The sequence below is a fragment of the Typopeltis vanoorti genome, chromosome 2 (genome assembly GCF_054136105.1).
Source record: "Typopeltis vanoorti isolate ZY-2024b chromosome 2, IOZ_Tvanoo_1.0, whole genome shotgun sequence".
Taxonomy (NCBI): domain Eukaryota; kingdom Metazoa; phylum Arthropoda; class Arachnida; order Uropygi; family Thelyphonidae; genus Typopeltis; species Typopeltis vanoorti.
Genome location: NC_143550.1, coordinates 89,288,413 through 89,309,100, shown reverse-complemented (window position 1 = coordinate 89,309,100; position 20,688 = coordinate 89,288,413). Strand labels below are relative to the sequence as shown.

At 37.0% G+C, this 20,688-nt stretch overlaps 1 protein-coding gene across 2 annotated transcripts in view; it reads right to left on the bottom strand.

The window, feature by feature from the left end:
* The window catches only part of LOC150109235 (uncharacterized), a 415,237-nt gene that overhangs the window by 33,584 nt on the left and 360,965 nt on the right, over positions 1-20,688 (bottom strand). For both annotated transcript variants that reach the window (XM_090406508.1, XM_090406517.1), the window contains one exon: positions 8,386-8,517. In XM_090406508.1, the coding sequence (XP_090262634.1) occupies positions 8,386-8,517 (132 nt within the window). The remainder of the gene's footprint in view (positions 1-8,385; positions 8,518-20,688) is intronic.

Below are 20,688 nucleotides of genomic sequence, written 5' to 3'. Positions count from 1 at the left end.
GCCAGTCTCCAATCCAATGCACTAATCTAATATCCAACCCCATCTGCTCTAGTTTGACTGTCAACGTATCATGAAGTACTCTATCAAAAGCCTTTGCGAAATCAAAGTATATTACTGTGTATCCTTCTCCTCTGTTCAAGGAAGCAGTCACTTTATTGTAATAAGTAAGTAGATTACTAAAACATGACCTCCCTTTAGCAAATCCATGCTGTCCATCAAAGATAATACCATTGTTGTCAATCCAACTCTGGATCCTAGTTCTCACAAGCTTCTCTAACAACTTAACCACAACACCTGACACACACAGATAGGCCTATAGTTTGATGCTCAAGTTCAATCAACTCCTTTATGAAGTGGCACAATCTTGCCCTCCTTCCACTCCTTAGGAAGTTTACTAAGTGCAAGTCTCGTATTAAAAAAATATGTCAAGGCAGGTGTCAACTCTCTGGCACATTCCTTCAGAATACGTGGTGATATATTATTAAGTCCCACAGCCTTATTTACATCTAGTTTACTCAACTCCTCAAACACCTCTTGCTCACTTACAATCAGTCTCTCCTCCCCATCATCAACTGCTCTCAATCTCTCCATGAAGTCACATTCACAAGATTGAAAGATCTTTATGAATTGCTCATTAAGTATCTCCACCACACATTCTCCAACAGCTCTTTATACCATTTTCCCCAATCAGTGTCATCCTTCCATAGTCATTCTTTCTTTCTTTTGCTGGCTACATATCGAAATAATTGCCTAGGATACTTTTTGGCTTCATTAGCTAACTGCTATTCATACCTCTCTTTAGTTACTCTCACCAACCAAGTCACCCTCCTTGCCTGGTCTTTGTAGACCTCATGAAATTGGTTATTTCCACTTCTCTTATGCTGCCTACATGCCCTCTTTCTCTGTCTCGCATGCTTAATCTCTTTATTCATCCATCTCACACCTACCCTCCATGGAGGTGTGATATAATAATAATAATAATAATACATTTAGACATTGCATTTAATAGATAGTTTTTGAAAATCCCCCAAGCTGCACATTGATCTATTTTCCAGCTAACTCCTTATTTCACACTACACCTGCAAGCTGTCTTTTGAGCTCTTCATAATCACCCCCCACCCTTGTAGTTCCACATATACCCTTTTCTCACAGCGGTCCTCACACTGCTGGCAACCACCCTGGTAATCACCTCATGGTGACTCTCACCAATATTTGACACCTCTTTTATAATTACATCCTCTGACGAGATGACCAAATCCAAGACTCTTAATCCTCGTGTGCCTTCTGTTACATACTGTGTGAGGTAGTTATCCCTTAAAAACTCAAGAAACTCATTTTCTTTACTTCCAGTTGCTATCTCATCATTCCAGTCTATATTGGCATAATTAAAATCAACCATAGTGATCACCCTTTTCTTATTTGCTTGGCTAATTTGACTATACATTTCACTATCACCACCATCCACATTACCTGGTCTATAACAACATCCCACCAAGTATTTGATTCCATTCACCTCTATCTCACACCATACTGCTTCAAAACCACTGGCACTATTTCCCTCTTGCATCTCTACTTTGTATGGACATAACTCTTTCTCTATCATCAATAGCACTCCCCCTCCCTTTTTCCCACGTCTATCCTCACGAAACACATCATACCCTTCCATCTCTATTCCTGGTCAGGATGTCATCCCCTTCCAACCATGTCTCACTTATTCCGACAATCTTTGGGTGAACAGACACAATTAATGCAACCATTTCATCTGCCTTGTTTCTTATACTTCTAGCATTGCTATATAAACACAACAGCTCATTTCTGGATCTACAGCTAGTTCCACTGATACCACTCACTCGATGTGATCTCTCCATGCTAGACTGGGGTCATTTCCCTTTCTGCTTCTTCATTTTAGAACCCTTTTCAATTCCAACTGTTTCCTCTTGATCCCTGGTCATCCCATTCCTTTCCTGCCTACACATGTTCTCATCTCCTCATGGAGCATCCACCTTTCTCATGCTGTGTACCCTTGTCCACCCTGAGCTTCCCCGTTTCCTTGCTCCTCTTGCACACCCATTCTCTCATTTTCTATACTCATACCACTCACTTCCCCATTCATATCCACTTCTTCAATCTCTCCTGTCTTATTCTCCTGTTCTTCCGCATCACTCCCCTCTCGATCTGATTCATTCTCTCTGTTCACTTCTCTACCTTCCAGCAGCAGTCTCTCCAAGTAACTCACATCATTACCACTCAAATGCAATCCATCACTCCCATACAGCTCACTTTGTCCCTCAAACTCATTCCACACATTAACAAACTGTACTCCCCTCTCCTCACACATTTCAGCCAGCATATCATTCGTAATCCTTGCTTTCCGCCTCATTTCACCACTGTCATACTTAGGCAACACAGACTACCCTTCCTGTCACACTATTCTCTTTATCCTTCCAAGCAGCCTCCTGATATACATTCTGACACGCTCTTTGTCCTCTCTCGACTCATTTGTACCAATTAATACTATTAACTCTTTTGCTCGCTCCCGCCTCATATTCAATGCCTCAATCACTCTACTCATTTTACCGCTTGGAAAACATACATTGTGCATTCTATCCTCTGGCACACCTTTAATAATGGAGTCGCCATACAACACCACTTGCTCATCTTTCGTTAACTCTTTCATGCCATCATGATTTATTTTAATAGTTTTGACCTGAATTCTCTTAATTTCATTCCGCATCCATTTAATTTCTTGCCTCATCCAATCCAATTCACTTTCCGAATCTTGCAACACATTCTCTCTATCATTCAATCTTTCTAACTCTCAACTCCCTCTTCTCACTTTCCCTCTCATTCATCCTTCTTTGTTTCCGTACTTTTGGTCCAACATACGTCCAACTTTCGCTATCATTCTTCTCACTTTCACTCTCATTTATCTTTCTTTGTTTCTGTACTTTCGGTCTAACATGCGTCCAACTTTAGCTATCATTCTTCTCACTTTTACTCTTATTCATCTTTCTTTATTTCCGTACTTTCAGTTCAACTTTCGATATCATTCATTCTTTTTTCGCTATCATTCATTCTTTCGATTTCTGCATCACGCCATTTCTAGTTTCATTTGTTCTCTCAATTTCGTTTCCTTCCACCACTCTTGCCTCACTTTCATCCCTTTTAACATCTGTTATGGTTTTCAAATCGCTCTTTTTCTTTTTTACTAATTTTTTAACATTTTTTTGCCTCTCTTTCTCACCATCCTTCTCTTTCAAACGTGCACTCATGTTCCTCGTTCAGGTCATACTTCGCACACACCCTTCTTCCATCTGCGCTAAACATCCACAAATCATTTATGTAATCGAAAGAATACATATAACAGACCTCACACTTAACGAAACGACTGAAATCTAAATGAAAATCATGGAATGACAATGCCGCCGCCATTTTTTTTTTCCCCTGCAGGTTACTAGGTCTAATAATAATGATTTTGTAATTAAGTTTAGGCAAGAAAAATCCCCCACACTAATAATACCGGTAGCGCACAAAGTTTACAGCTGTTCTTACTCAAACAATTACGCATATATACTTAATTATTCCTAGAATAACTTATCTCAATCAGGAGCTCTTCTTAGACAGGTCCACAGTTTGTATATATAGGTATAAGTTTGCAACTTATACCTACATATAAGTTGCAAACCCTACAGTATATCAATGACATATGTGAGAAAGTGGTTAAGAGTAGAGAAGGAGCTTATTAATGTGTTTTTTAGCATGAAGAAGGTCTTTCAGAGGAAAAAGAAAGATAGATTAAAAGAGGATGATGAGAAGCTGATTCAGTAGTTTTATAACTTGGTTTGTGAATGGATGCTGAACAGTAACTGTAAATGTTTTTAATGGCTCAGAAAATGGTGGAGTGATGGAAACCAATCCAGCTAAAGAAAACTTCTTAAATTACCTACAGTAAATGTATAATAGAAATAGTACATCTGTGAGAGAGGATTGGAGTAAGTCTGGGGGCGGGGGTTAATTGAACTCTCCTCTTGTGGATAGCATCAAACATTTCTTGGAAGGTTTTTGATGCAATACTCAAGATGTGAGACTGGTATTCTAAAAATTTGGGATTTAATATAGATTTAGCAGTTGTACAATTGAGAAATAGTATATTGGAAAAAAATTATAATAATAATAAAAAAAAAACAGGAAGGGGGACACCATGCAATTTTGGAGACTAAGAAGGCCATGGATGGAGTGTATTTGTCAGGGAGGGTGGAGGTAATTGAGATCTTTATTACTAGAAATGAGACAAGATTATGTTTTGGTAGTAATGATATTGAAAAAGCTGTGGTCACTCCAATGGATATAACAAGTCGATCAGTGTTTAGGCATTGGTTATGAAAGATCTTGAAGACTGGAATGGTTCATTGCTACCAGGTCTGTCAAATGAAGAAGATTGGAGTGCACTCTCACCAGCAAAAGCTATGAATAGGATTTGTGGTCTATTAAATATTATTATTATACAGGATTTGTGGTTTATCATTTAAAGATAAACATCTGCCATTACACCACCCTGGAGTATATGAAATTACTTGCTAGTGTGAATTATCGTATTTTGGCCAAACAGGTAGATTTGCAGTTATGAATTGTGTTGAACATTTAGATTATGTTAAGTTCCATGAGCCATAGTAATTGAGACTTATAGAGCATGCTATCACCACCAGACACTGAATTCTGTGGAAGAAAATTAAGTTTGTCCATAATAATAATAATCTCTTGGAACGTTTATACAAAGAGAGTTGTGAGATCTTTCTACATCTATTAAATCTAAATAGAAACAATGGACTTAAATTCTTGTTGCAGGTTTAATGCAAAAGTGGCCAAATCAGCTCATCAAATCACTTGGTTGCTGAAGAATACGTTGACAAGCAGAGACAAGCAGGTTATTGTTCCTCTGTATCGAGCCTTGATAAGACCCCATCTAGACTACTGTGCTCAGATTTGGTCACCTAGATTTCTTCTTGATGGGGAGGAGGTGGAGAGGATCCAGAGGCGAGTGACCAAGATGATAGCAGGTCTGTGGAATGAACCGTATGAGAACAGGTTGAGGATTTGTGGGTTGCAAAAATTGGTTGATAGGCAGAGGAGGGGAGATATGATTGAGACATTCAAATTACTGAAGGGTTTCTATAAAATTAATTCAGAAGATATTTTTGAGAACAGGGCTGGTTGTGGGAGGACTAGGGGACATCCATGGAAACTGGGCAAAAGTGTGGTTAGTAAAGGTGTTAGAGCTGGGTTCTTTACTTTTAGAGTAGTGAATGAGTGGAATGCACTCCCTGAGTCTGTAGTGGATGCTGTGATAGTGAATGAGTTTAAGGCGAGGTATGATAGATACTGTATGAATGTCAAATAGTTGTGATGAATATGATTTGGGGCCTCCCTCGATGAGTCTAATGACTCCCTGGAGTTGCCCGTAATAATAGTAATAGTAATAATAGTAATAATATTATCAGCACTGAGAAAGGATTAAAACTAAATTTAATGCTTCCAATATTTCGTCTCAGTCAGGGATTACAAAAAAACTTTTTCAAACAACATACACAAATACAATACAATACAACAGTGAGTGAAACTAAAGTCCTATCTAGGTGGTGTGCCCTCTATGGGCATTTGCAGGTGGCCTAGGATGTAAAGAGGGATCTCTGATAATTAATGTTTCCCAGATTTTGGGAAGTTTCATGCAACCGTATTTGTTTAAATTAGGTTGATTCCTGAGTGCAGATGTAGATACAGATTCAAAGACCAGTCTTTCTTTTTTCAATTTACTATGGTGGAGCATGGTGGCTTTTTCTAGGAGGATTCTGTGGGTTGTATCCAAAACATGGTCTGCAAGGCCAGATTGATCATAATCGTGATTGCAGATGCATGACTTGTGTTCTTCTAATCGGATGTTGCTGATCTGCCTGTCTGTCCAAAGTAAGCCAGTTTACAGGAACAAGGTACTCTATATACTCCAGGCACTGAGAGAGGAGGGAACTGATCTTTGGTGGAACGGATAAGGATAGCAAGTTTACAGTGGGGCTTAAAAGCTGTATGGAGGTTGTACTTTTTTAACGATCTGGCTATTTTTTCTGATGTGCCATGAATGTAAGGTATGGTGATGGCATTTCTGAAGTCCTTCTGAAGAGATGGTCAGAGAATGGGGAAGGACTTATTATTTTTTTAATTCTGTAATCATTGTAGCCATTGGAAAGGAAGGTGTTGTGTATGTGTTTGAGTTCAGTTGAAAGGGCAGTTTCACTAGAACAAAGATTGTGGGCTCTATTCATTAGAGTTTTAATAATGCCATATTGCTGAGAGGGGTGGTGGTGAGAGAGTTTGTGAATGTATCTGCCTGTATGAGTAGGTTTTCTATATACAGAGAAAGAAAGGTTGCCATTAGGAAGGCGTGTTACTAAGGTGTCTAGGAAGGGTAAACTATTATTTTCCTTTTCCATCATAAACTGGATTCTTGGATGTAGACTATTGAGGTGACTGAGGAAGGAGTCTAATGTGTCTAGGCCATGAGGCCAAATAGAGAACACGTCATCTACATATCTTATTGGTACATCTCATTGTTTACCAATATTCCCCTAATTGACACTTTAACACTCTTAAAAAACGTTTTTTCCTTCTGATATCTTAGAGCTCTTTTCCTTTGCCATCAGTTCTGGTTATTTTTCTTGGAAGAACAAAATCTACAAACAGATAGAGGGAACTGCCATGGGTTCCCTTCCCCCCCCCCCTTCTTGCCAATTTTTACATGGAAAATTTTGAAAAACGAGCCATAGATTCTTCCCCTCTAAAACCTTCTATCTGGCTAAGATATGTAGATGATGTGTTCTCTATTTGGCCTCATGGCCTAAACACATTAGACTCCCTCCTCAGTCACCTCAATAGTCTACATCCAAGAATCCAGTTTATGATGGAAAAGGAAAATAACAATAGTTTATCCTTCCTAGATACTTGAGTAACATGCCTTCCTAATGGTAACCTTTCTTTCTCTGTATATAGAAAACCTACTCATACAGGCAGATACATTCACAAACTCCCCCCTCCCCCTCTCTTCTGAACTTGCTTTTATCATGCTGTGGCAGCAGGCTCACAATTTTTACTTTCTCAGTCTTCTTATTTATTTATACCAGCAACTCTTTCATATCTTCTTGCATTCCACACTTTTCCTCTCTACATCCTTACATTATCATCACTAATGTCCTTAATCTTGGCTCAAGGGAAACACAATTTCACACTGAAAGTTTATTTTTCACTTGGTTAGACTATAATAAAATGTCTGCCACCTTACCCCAGTCCTGAAGATACTTTGAGGTGCAAACTTTGTTTGCTCACACTTGGATTTATTACAATTTCACACTGTTCTCTTGGACTTCTGAAATCATAGAATCATCATAAAAAATTCAATCCTTATCGCTCCCAAAGTGCAAGTTGTTGCACTTGGGACTACAGAGATATATAAGGCTGTATACTGTATTGGTGGAACTGAGCTTCAGGAAGTGGATGAGATTTGAGAGCTGGAGATGATGCTTAATAGTAGACTGAAGTTTAGAGGGCACATTATAAGTGCTGCAAAGAGTGCATCACATTACTATTATGATAAGGAGATTACATTGAAAAAACAAGGATAAAGAGGTGGGTGTACTATTATATAACATATTGGTCACCACACATGGACTACTCTGCTCAGATAGATTTGGTCTCCTGGTTTTCCTAACTGTGATGTGCATACATTAGGGACATTCCAGAGGTGAGTGCCCAAGGCATTATCGGTACTTTAGAATGTTGGATATGGAGGGAGTTAAAGTAATATAAATTTCAGAGATTGGCAATGATAAGTGGAAAAGAAGTGGCATGAAAGAGATGTTTAAGTTAGTGCAGTGATTTTATTGGATTAATACGAAGGCAAATTATAAAAAGAGTGGAAGGTGAGAGGGAAAGTACCAAGATGCCATCTGTGGAAGCAGTATAAAGCTGGTGGATGGAAGATGGTGATGCAGGTGTAAGGTGTGGGTTTGTTACACAGAGAATTGTGGGTGAGTGGAATATCATATTATCAGAACATACTGTGAGTGTTAAGAAGTTTAAATTTCAATATGATAAACATATTGTTTATTAAGGTTGTTAGTTGATGTAATAATAATGATGATAATAAACATTACCAAATATTTAATTATTAAAAGCTGTATAATTCTGTTCAATTACATTTCCAGAATCCAATAACTTTGTAATTGTTCATTCTTAATTTAACATTAGAAATAAATTTCTAATAATGTATCTTTTATTTACAAAATTTCTCATTTTTGTTAACATTCTTTTATCTGTTCTGTTATGTTGAGATGTTCTTACCTTGGCATGTTCTATTATCTCTTGCTATATTATAGCCTGGAGGACAGGAACATCTGTATGAACCTGGAATATTGATGCATTGTCCAGTACAAAGTCTGCCTCTCCCTTCATACTCTTGACATTCATCAATGTCTAAGAAGTAACAAAGGAAAACTTAATTACAACATTTGTAATCCAATATGCAGTGATATAAAATATTATTATTATTACCTGAACACCTCCAAGGAGTCCCAGACTCATCAAATGTAGTTTAAATTCAACATTCCAGTTGATTTCTTTTGTTTCATTTTCTGTGAAAACAAAACAAAATTTTAAGACTGCAGTTATAATTATTGTTCCCAGTTTATTAAGTCCATATTATGGGCAGGAGGGTTGCCAGGCAGATTCAAGATTGTCTTATGAGTTAAGCGTGTTGAAAACTTTGTGGGCCCCGAGCCACTATGGTAGCCATGACTGTAAGGAGCCTTGCAAACAGTTAAATATAGACTGGCAAAGACTTCATTACATTAGTGGATCTGATTCTTCAGAAGAACGAATGGAAGTAATGACAGTGCAGCAAGAGGATGAGAATTCCTTGGACTGTATACGGTAACATAATAATTTTATGTTGACTACATGCATATCCTTTGTGGAAGGACACAGGGAATCCACCATGTATTATTCTAAGAGCACCACAGTAATACTGTACATATAAAGGAATAGTGAGATACAGATCAAGTTAAGTCTTTGTGACTTCATCTATTGCAAACTATGGGGAAGAGGATATGATTGCTTCAATAAAAGTCATAAGAATAATGAGACTGAAGTAAACCCTTCAGCAGCAACTGATGTAACCTTGAAAATGAGGAAACCAGACAAGATATTATATTATTATTATGTGACACCTCCAGGAAGTCCAAAGACTCATTGACGAAGGGCTCTACATCTCTCTGTCTCCGCCACTCAACTCACTAGCTATAACGAACCGCAACTACATCAACACCATCTACCACAAACAATCACAAACATCCATGCCCACGGTGGGATTCGAACTCGCAACCTTTTGGCTGGAGAGTGGATACACTAACCACTTGACCAACCAGGCCGGCTAGGAAAAAGAAATGCAAGAAGTCTATTTCATAAAGGCGAACTAGAAAATATTAAGTAAGAAATGGAAAAAATGAAAATTCATATCTTTGGAATAAGTGAGATAAGATGGACAGGATTTAGAGAGATAAAGACAGGTATTTATGCTAGTTTACTCAGGTGGAAGGAATCATGAAAATGCAACAGGAATACTGGACAATTGTACATAAAAATCTTTAAAATTCTTTTGGCTCATCTCAGACAGATAAGCTGAAAGCCACAATAATCAATTTATGCATTCTATAAATGTATGCCCCTAATTTGGATCATCCAAATGATGAAATTGAAAGGTTACATACAGTGGATTCTGGTTAATTGGGACACATCGGGACTAGAACACTGTTCCAATTAAGCGACTGCTCCAATTACTTGAAATTTTATGAAAAAAGCTAAAATATCACAAAAAGTTAAAAATGTTTAAAAATAGACAATCTTTCAGTATATCTTTATTAACCATGTTTTTATTTATAAAAATTAAATATACACATGTGTGCCAGTATCCCTAAAGAGGTTAATTATACCATAGGTATCTATCAAAGAAGCATATTTTCCCTAACAATTATTTTGGAGAAATTTATCAAGTGTGCCCTGACATGTTCCCTTTCTAGACTGCAACAGAACAAAATCAGCACAGATATCTAATTCAGATAAAGGACTGCCTTCATTGCCTTCTTGCATAAAGTGGTGTCATAATTCAGCAATAAATTTCCTGGCTCCCTGGTTAGTCAGTCGCTCGTGTTCAGGTGTGTCATCCTCATTACTTTCCTTGTCTTGCATGGGTCTTTATGTGTTTTATTGCAATTTGCTAAACAATTGCATCCTCACAATCTTCATTTTCATTGTAACATTGTCAATGAATAAAAACTCTTCATAGTTTCTGACATGTTGCAGTTCCAAAATGATTTCATTTTTATTATCAGTTATATCTGGCATTTCCTAGTCTGAATTCTTAAAACCACTATGAGCAAAGCAGTTTAGAATTGTTTTGCTGCTTATTTCTCACCAACTATCTGCAACAAATAGTACTGCCTGTAAAATAGTAACCTTTGTGCTGATTTCTTTGGCCATTGAGGATGACATCAGTAGATTTTCTTCAGTTGTTTCAAGCATGTAGTGTACCAACCTTCCATGATACATCTTCAAATTTTATGATTCCCATGTCCAGTGGCTGTACCAGGGATGTGGTGTTAACAGGAAGAAAATCAAATTGAATGTTTTTAAAACAATCTAATTCAGTGTATGCTGCACAAACAGCTGTATAGAAGCAGAAGAATTTTTCTTGAATTTTGGTACAATTCTACATCCTAACTCATTAGCCATTCCTGAAAAATAACAGAATGCATTGATGACTTCTTGTTGGCATAATACAGAATTTGCAAGCTGTCCATCCAAAATTATAAATTAAAGATGTCAAGAAATTATATTCTTTATTTAATCCTTTATCCAAGTGTAAGTAAACAAATGTTGTGTGAGAAGTAACTTCATGACTGGGCAACTCGTATATAGTGGCTAATGACTTCACATTACTTGCCTTAGTATCCCATAATGGAAAGCATGTCTTTAGAGACATGTAAAATGCTATGCATTATGGAAAGGGCCACCACCCACTTTACTTTACTTTTTAACTTCAATAAAGGTTTCAACCTTTATTGAAGTGAAAAAGTAAAGGGGGTGCTCATCATAGGCCCAGAGTAGTTAGTATAGGGGTGCAAGAGAGCCTGATAGTACTAGGAAAAAGAAAAGACAGATAGATAGTATGAGAGATAGAGAGAAGGCCTCAACTCTTTTATATCATCATATAGCCAAAAGCTATCAGTTTTTCTTTTTCACCAATCTCATATAAATGAATAACCAAAAGACCAATTGAAACTAAAGTGCAAAGACGGCTGATACTCAGGTGGTTAGCCTTATCTGAGTTAACTGTCTTGAGTTGGCCTTCTCTGCCTGGAATTGCACTCCAATCATCCCTGCAAATGACTGTTGTAATTAATGGAATGCCCAACACATTACATAATCTGTTCCAAATACACAAGGCCAGAGGGCAGCTGTGGAATGCATGTTCTACTGTTTCCAATTGGTAACAAATGTCACAGATTGGATCTTTGATGTTCAAGTACCTCCATTTGATGGTATTGACTGGAAGGCTGCCATATGCAATTCTCCAAGCAAGATCCATCCTGTCAGGGTATCCTTGGAACTTCAATAAGTTATGAAACAAAGTATTGTTGTTAGTAGTACCCAACTGTGGAAGTTTGTGGCAAAAGAGATTAAAGATTTCTTTATACCAAATTTTACTTCTTTTTTTTTTTAATGGAAAGAATATCAGTGCCAAAGTGTTGTAGCAGTCTTAGAATTAAGCACAGAGCATTGTAGTATTCAGGAATAATTTCAGCTGTTGGACCTTTATAATCATTTATTCCAAATGGGAAGATAGTACAGAAGAAGGTCTGCACATGTGTGATTGGTCTGCAATATTTTATGGATTTTTGAAGCTTATTTCTTAAATAGCAGAATTTTAAGACTGGAATGCCAAATCCTCCATGTTTCTTTGATAGTTGAACAAATTCTTTTTTAACTTGTTGGTATCAGTTGGACTAAAAAAATTGCACATGCTTATTATATAATTGCTTTCTTCAGCTTTTGTGATGTCTGTAATATTTATTATGTACAACTGAGAAAGATTATGGTTTTGAGTATGACTTTAGAAGAAAAGGAGAGTGGCCCCTATTTTCTTTTCCAGTCTTCTAAGGTTTCAAAGTTCTTGAACTGGTAATATTGGGTAAGTGGAGAAGGGAACTCTAAATATAATGAGGTGTTCCTCTCTTAGGGGTCAGTGTTGTGTCCCATTTATGATTTTTATTCCAATTAGAGAAATTCTGCTTAGCTATGTTCAACTATTATCTACGCACAAGATATCACCAAAATTTTTACTAATACTTAAGTTATTTCTCCCCTCAGTATCCCTAATATTTGTATTTATACTGCGCCTTTTGGGATATTTAGTTTGAGATATTATATACAAAAACAAGGAGAAACAACTAATATATGTCTGAAAGTGAAACGATGTTGCAGTCGTGACACTTTATCTCGTTTCTTAACACATTAATTTCCCGCGTGATTAGGTTCGTAATTTTTCAAGTGGTGCATTGGACAGCAATTTCAGACAACTGTTTTATCATTGGACAAAAGGTTTATTAAAAACTTTAGAATGGTACAATTCAATTTTTGTTATTACTCAATTCAATGTTAAACTAAATACTTACAAACTAACATTAACTTATTACAAGTAATTAGGCTGTGATCCAATAATGGGTATTACGATCATGCCACCATACACATTCAACACAAATTCATTGGACACGGACATATAATATTAATTCACACTATTTAACTATCCGAATAGTAGATTAACTAAATCTTTTACTGCACTAACACACAACTATGACATTTTAACTTTCCTATACATTACAATAGACATGCAAAATTCTCAGGACACATAATTATTCATATAACATTAACACTAGTCAACTTACCTTTAATATATTCTGTCATATACTAAAGTCCTAGTATAAATTTTCCTTGGTCACTTCAACAGTTCTGTATTAGAATAGAATAATACAGACAAATTTTAGTTAACATTAGATATATTTTACAGTACCTTTCTTTCTTGAGTTTTTCATATGTGCCTTTACCTTTTTCTGATTGAACCAGCTTGGTATAACCTCTCCGATAATCTGTTTCTCCTACGTTCCTTTTGGAATTGAACTTTGCTTACGCGGTCTTAAACTTTCGCAATTCAGGACACACTTTGAATCATCTATATGACGGCTGTGCGACTCGCGACGTGGATATCGATATCTTTATAGCTTTCCCTTTCTCGTGGTTGTCACTGAAGTTGAAACACAAAGAATATGTTTCCTTTTCTTTGACTCTGTGGCATTCTTCGCTTCTTACATAGGAAATCCGGAATCGAAATCCTGCTCACTTTTGTTTTCATGTTGTGACGACGGAGATATAACCCCAATCTCCACTCAGGAAAACCGCGTGAAACCTATGCCACGGAGCTCATAGAGAACTCCTTGGGAACAGAACCAAAACAAAAACCCAAAAGCCTCGTGGGGAGGGGTTTCCCAACCCTTTTATACCTGCTCTCCTAACGGCACCTTTTTTAACTTCTTTTCTCTGCCTCTTCTTGATTTTACTTCACCGACCAATTAGGGTGCGGTTTTTCTGCCAAACGTCCTTTGGTCGGCGAGCCAAACAATGTCTCAATCCGGGAATCGGCCCTAAGCGATTTTCCGTTGTTTTTCTTGTGCTAGCCTCTAACTTAATCCCCTTTCAAATTTTCCCTATGAATTTACTTAATATTTTAATCTCTAGCCTCTCACATACCATCTTTTATGAATAATCCTTTTCTGTCTTATTTAGTTAAATTTTCTCTTTTATATCATATTACAGCATTAACATATTCTTTCTTTTTGTTAGTTAGTTCAACCAAACACCTTTATATTTTATTGGATGCAAGAATATTTCCTTTTCTTTTAAATAATTCAACTGTTATCTTTTATGCAGGATTTTTAATTTATTTTATTTATTCTTCATGTTACACCATGATAGCTGAGAATTTTACATTCTCAAGATATCAGGGTGTAACATTAGTCCAAAAGGAATGCCTCCAAGATCCCACTTTCCAAAAACTTTTAACTTTGTCTTGTCTGCATTAGTAGTTAATCCACTGATCTTGCTGAATTTTTCCAAAATACCAAAAAAGGTTTATGGTATCATTATCCTTCAAAGTGCTGCCCACTATATCACTGGCATTTGCCAATACCTTATTTTCCTATATATTTGAAGGAACTGTTATTCCTTGCACAGCATGTGTTTGTCGACTTCCTGTAAGAAAGATTCAATACCAATGCAAAGAGCAGTGGACTAAGAGGGTAACCTTGCTTGACTCCTTTTGGAATTTTGATTGGGTCTGACAGGAACCCATTAACTAGGAGGTGGGTATTTGAATTGGCATAGGTTCCTTTGATAATGGATAGCAGCTTTTTACCTACATCAATTTGCTGGAGGATGTGGAACAGAAAGGAATGCCAGACATTTTCAAATGCTTGAGTAAGGTCTACTAATAGCACTGCCATCAACAGCTTTTTCGTATTAACTAAGCAGATTAGATCATGTAGCAGAAATAGATTAAATTCTACTACTCAGCCTTGAAACTCCATATTCCTGTGTGCTTTTAATTATGTATCTCATTCCCACTTTGAGTCTGTTATTGATAATGTGGAAAAATATATTGTAGTCAGTATTAGATAGAGAAATAGGTCTCCAGCTGCTGATTAAGGTGTGATCTTTATTAAAGATCACAAAAAATCCCAGGTCTCATGGTAAAGTTCTATCCCTAGACCATCAGGACCTGGGGATTTTCTCGTCTAGCATTCTTTATAGGCTGTGGTAACTTCAGATGATGCTGTAATGGATCTGTGAAGCCCATCTTGGATATGAACAGGAAAGCCATTAATGTTCCAAGAGTTATAATTTCCAATAATACTATTGTCTTCAAACAGATTTTTGTAGTGTTTTTGAAAGAAGTTAAGGATGTCTTCGGTGGTGGACATGTCTTCACCATCAATGCAGATATGAGTGATAGTCCTTTCTTTGCGGAATTGTCTATTGAAGAATGCAGCTAAAAGGCTATCTGCTAAGTGCTGCAGTATTCTTATCTTAAAATTTCTTTTTTCTACTTGTTTCTGCCTTTCCACTTCTATCTCTATGTTATTATTTTTAATGATGTTGCTGCAATCTATACCATTGTGTTGGTTTGTTACGAATCAGTGTCTCTCTTTATACTTTGAGGAAAGCCTGTTCCATTCCCAATGGAAAAATTGGTGGAAGTCTCCATGGTCCAGAACCGAGTTCTACCGTGTTCCATGCAATGGAGTGTAAGTAGAATGGATTATGATCTGACATGTTGATGTCAAGATGTTTTATTTGAATTATCCTATTTATAAGGGAAGAAGAGATATAAATTCAATCAAAACGGGTACAAGAACCTTGATTCATATGCATGTAAGCCTAGAGATTAGGATTGCAAATCGTTCATATGTCTACTAGATGAGCATTGTGGAGACATGTTTTTAACTGTGCATATCTCACTTTCCAACTCCTGGGATGTCCTCCTATTTTGTGTTATGTGGGGTTTTCAATACAATTTCAGTCTCCAGCTGCTATGATGTAATGGGCACCATATAAATATGACTCCAATTCCTGGAAGAATTTTCATCTAACTATTCCATTGGATGGAGCATAAACATTTATAAACCTTATTATACATCCACAGTATTTCCAGTCTATTGGCAAGATTCTCCCTTCTGCATCCCTTTGGATATTACAGAAATTCCCAAGGAGGGAGCAAGAATAACAATTCCTACTCCAGCCCTGTTAAATCTTCCAGAGCTCCAATAATTAAGAAGTGGATATCTATCTGTTAAAGTTTTTATATCTTTATATCTGCAGAAGTATGTTTCTTGGAGAAGCAAAAGATGAAATTATGGCATAGCATAAGTTTCCATATAGTTTCTTGTTTAATTTGCCTATGGAATCCTCATATATTTAATGAGGCCATGCAGAAAGGAGATGCTGTGATTAATGAAGTATTGTTAAATCTTGATTAATTGAAGCTCTTAAGAATTTCATTTATCATCATTTAACAAGCAAAACCCCTGAAAAGAATATACTTGCATCCACATATGTGTTAATATGTATCTGGACATATATAGAATACATTGTTACAAAGAACAGAAATTGTGAATAATTAAATGAAAGGATTCTTACTAGATTGTCTAATGTCAGTGATACTTTGTAAATATATAATAATTTTAAAAATAGATAATACAATGAATTGTTGTATGACTTACATGTAAGTTAATGAGAACAAAAGGTGAAAGTACAAGGGCATGTCAATGGAATAAAAGGTTGCCCCAGGCGGTATTAGTTGCACACAGCACGTGGAGTGGTAAGCAGTCAAAACGAAATTAAACGCTACGAAGCGAGACCCACGTGGGGAGAATGCTACGCGACGGGGTGAACAACGAAGGTTACAAGGAATGCTGGTAGAGAGATGGTATAAAAGGGTTAGGAACCACCCTACAGACTCTCTTAGACATTTTGGGTTTTTGCAGTAGTGAGCATCTCTCCTCCAGAACGTCGGGAAGCTCTGCTCGGACTCCCGTGGGTATTAGTCGGAAATACCGCGTATCAGTTGAAAAAGGTTACGTACCCTTAACCTTATGATGGAAGAAAATATATCTATACTGATGACGGGCAATCCATGGAAAAGGCTCAGTGTCTCGGTACAGAACTTCACGGAAACAGAATCGCCAGACGCCAACGAAGTCACTGGAATAGGCTTGATATGCTAGAAACGTGTCGACCTACCAATGACCGGAAAAATCCATGCCATAAACCGACTAAAAAGAAATCGTATGAGGAACAAGAGCCAAAGGAACATGTATAAGAAGACCATGTGTATGGTAAAGTTGAAAGTTCTTTGTCTAGTATTATGTATAAGGATTAAGAAACTAACTGTAAACTGAGAATCAAGGACTTTGATTAAGATAAGACAGGACTGTAGCACGTTGATATTAGTTAGAAAAAGTGAGATATCTCTTGAATGTGTTATAAGTGTTGAGTTAATATTTATGTTTTAAGTGAATATTAAGATGATCTATTTTGAGTTTTGAGTTAACTCTTGAAAATTCATGTTAATATAGTTGTCTAGGATTACTTAGGATCTTAATCTTATATAGGAATTGTTTCTTTGACAATCTTATATTACTGGAGATGATTGTGATTTAATTAGTTTAGCATTGATTTGATCCTGATTGAATGTTCTTTGTATTGTATGATAACTAATGTGTTTATTAAACCTTTTGCTATCTTTAAATCCAATTGCCTGTGTTTAGAATCCGATGCACCACTCACGAAAAATACGAATCTAAGTGGGAGGAAATAGGTTGTAGTTTAGGTCAGATTGCAAACCAATGGTCATTAGTGTACATCTGTAAATTCACTTCTTAAGATTTCTCTTTCTTAATCTAATGGTTCTAGGTGGTGCAGCATTAAAATATAAATTTTCCTAGAGCTTTAAGAGAGGCAAGATTTCAGAACCTTTGACACCTCGGATTTTGGCTCAACCCCGAGGCAATTCCTTTGTGTTTCAGCAGTACCACATGACACCCTAGGAAAGACTTATTGTAGAATACATATACTGATAAGAAATTAAGAAAGTAGGACACAACTTAAATGGCATAGCCAGCAGGATTGTGAATTAGGCAATTAAATCTAAATTCACATGTGAAGTAGGTTTCGGATTCTAACCAGAATATTAAACAAAGCAAAGGTTGAAGTTAAGAGTTTAAGAGTTAGTTTAGTATACTATTGTGTTAACTTAGATTGCAAGTATGTCAAATCCCAATAGCAGTTCAGGAATGAATGATGACGAATTTTTGAGATATATTAATCCACAACAAGTGTTCCCTCAGTTCTCGGGAGAAGAAACGGATGATGTCATTGCTTTTTTTAGTTATATAGAAGAGCTAAGAAAGGGTGGTCAGACTTTCAGTTACTGGTCCTACTCCAGCAAGCTGGTAGGGAAGACCAGAACCTTGCTATACTCCTCTCCCATTCTGAAAGAGACCCTGGAATACTCTAGGTTTAAGGAAGTCCTAATTTCTCAGTTCTCTAAATTGAGAAGTTTGGGACCTAACTTGTGTAAGCTCCAGAGATGTACTCAAAAGGATAGGGAGAGTGTTTCTGATTTTCAGAACAGATTGCTGACAGTGGCTAGTGTTTTAAGTGTCTCCAGTGAGGAAAGACCCTACTTGGACTGGGCTGTCTTCCAGCAATTCAGGCAAGCAATCAAACAAGAATTAAGAGAGACAGCATTCAACAAAAGAGTAACTAATCTGGATCGGTGTTACAATGTGGTCAAGGAATGAGAGCAGATACTTGGGGACATCTGTCCCACTACTGTTGCCGGCCTTGTCAACTTGGTCGAAGAAGATCACAGCCCAATCAGGCAGCATGAACAAGAAAAGGAGCACTCCTTTTCTTGTTCATGCATTGTATGAACAGTGCAGAGAGAAGAAGGAAAGAATCAAGAATAAAAAGGGCAAAGAGGGTAATGGTAGTGAAGCAATAAACAAATTGACAGAATCCTCTTCTGAGACGTGCAACATCAGATCCATAGTTAAGCAGGAAGTGGAACTTCTTCAGAAACCTGTCATGGTGAGATTAGATGAGGCAACTGGGAACACTGTCCTTGAAGACCCTAGAGCCGAGTAGTATCAAGACAGATGAAACCACAAGAATAATTAGAAAGAAGGTTGAGAGTTTATAAAGGCCCCTTCTTGACCGATTGGATATCGTTATGCAAAAGCTGGAGGCCATAACCTCCCAGGAAACTACGAAATTTCCATCAAATTCTAGACGAACCACTGACCAAAGTGATAGGAGAGAGCCATCCAGATGTTACAATTGTGACAAGATTGGGCATCTTGCCTGCAATTGTTTCAGTGGTAAGAGGCACCCTAATAGGAATCATAATGAAGAGCCTAGGTCAAATATGTATGCAATAGAACCTGGAGCAGAGGGCAAAGAATGAAAGAGCACCCTTATGGAATGATGGTAAAGGGCAGTGTCTATGGAAAACATTGTAATGCTCTAATGGACACTGGGTCCCAAACCTCCATCATTTCTGAGGATTATTTTAAAGTGTTATAACCCTATGTAAAAAATAAGATTACCTACCTCAAGGAGTCAGTGAGAATATCGGGAGTTACAGCTTCCACAACTCATGCGACCAAGTCTATAAATCTAAAAGTTTACTTACCCGAATTCAGGCTGTGTGTTTGGCATGAGTTTCTGGTCCTGTCCAGAACATCTCTCCCACACATAAAGCTAGTTCTATGCAATGATTTTTTCATGCGGTATAACTTCAAATGTGATTATTCAAAGAAGGAGTATATCTTCTTGGAAAAAGGCGAATCACCCATGAACGTAATAAGGTACGATCTAAATCTCATCACTCAAGTGAACAATATTTCACTGATCATATTTCACTTTGATGTGTGAACAATATTTCACACATCAAAGAAAGAAAATTCCGATGATAAGAACTTGAACTTGGATAAGATTCAACCATCTGTGATAGGAATTGACTATGTTAGCATTAGAAAAAGGAAGACAGGAGAATCCAGAGAGATCAATTACACTCACAGCAATTTACGTGATAAAAGAAACAACCTTGGATATACACGCTATTTCTTTAATCAAAACAGTTCACTGTATGGAGATGGGGTTAGGAACAGGAAATCTTTGACACCCCCCCCCGGAATTGAAATGAGGGACACATAAGAAAAATTTTTAAAGGGAAGGAGGAACCTTTGTTAAATTTTGATTAATTGAAACTCTTAAGAATTTCATTTATTATCATTTAACAAGCAAAACCCTGAAAAGAATATACTTGTATCCAAATCAAAGTATGTGTTATATATGTATCTGGACAAATATTATTATTATTATATGACATCTCCAGGGAGTCCAAAGACTCATCAAAGGAGAGTGTGGTAACAGCATCGAAAGATTGGTCCCCTTCCAACTACTAACCGTGTTCAAACTAGCTTAACATTTTGAGCCATTAGTAGCAGAGGCTCTACCAACTGACCAACCTTTGCTGGCAAATATAGAATACATTGTTACAAAGAACGGAAATTGTGAATAATTAAATGAAAAGATTCTTACTAGATTGTCTAATGTCAGTGATACTTTGTAAATATATAATAATTTTAAAAATAGATAATACAATGAATTGTTGTATGACTTACATGTAAGTTAATGAGAACAAAAGGTCAAAGTACAAGGGCAGGTCAACGGAATAAAAGGTTGCACATGGCACATGGAGTGGTAAGCGGTCAAAATGAAATTAAACGCTATGAAGTGAGACCCACTTGGGGAGAATTCTATGCGATGGATGAACAACGAAGGTTACAAGGAATGCCGGTAGGGAGATGGTATAAAAGGGTTAGGAACCCCCCCCCCCCCCCCCCCGACACACAGAGTCTCTTAGACTTTTTGCGTTTTTGCAGTAGTGAGCATCTCTCTTCAGGAACGTCG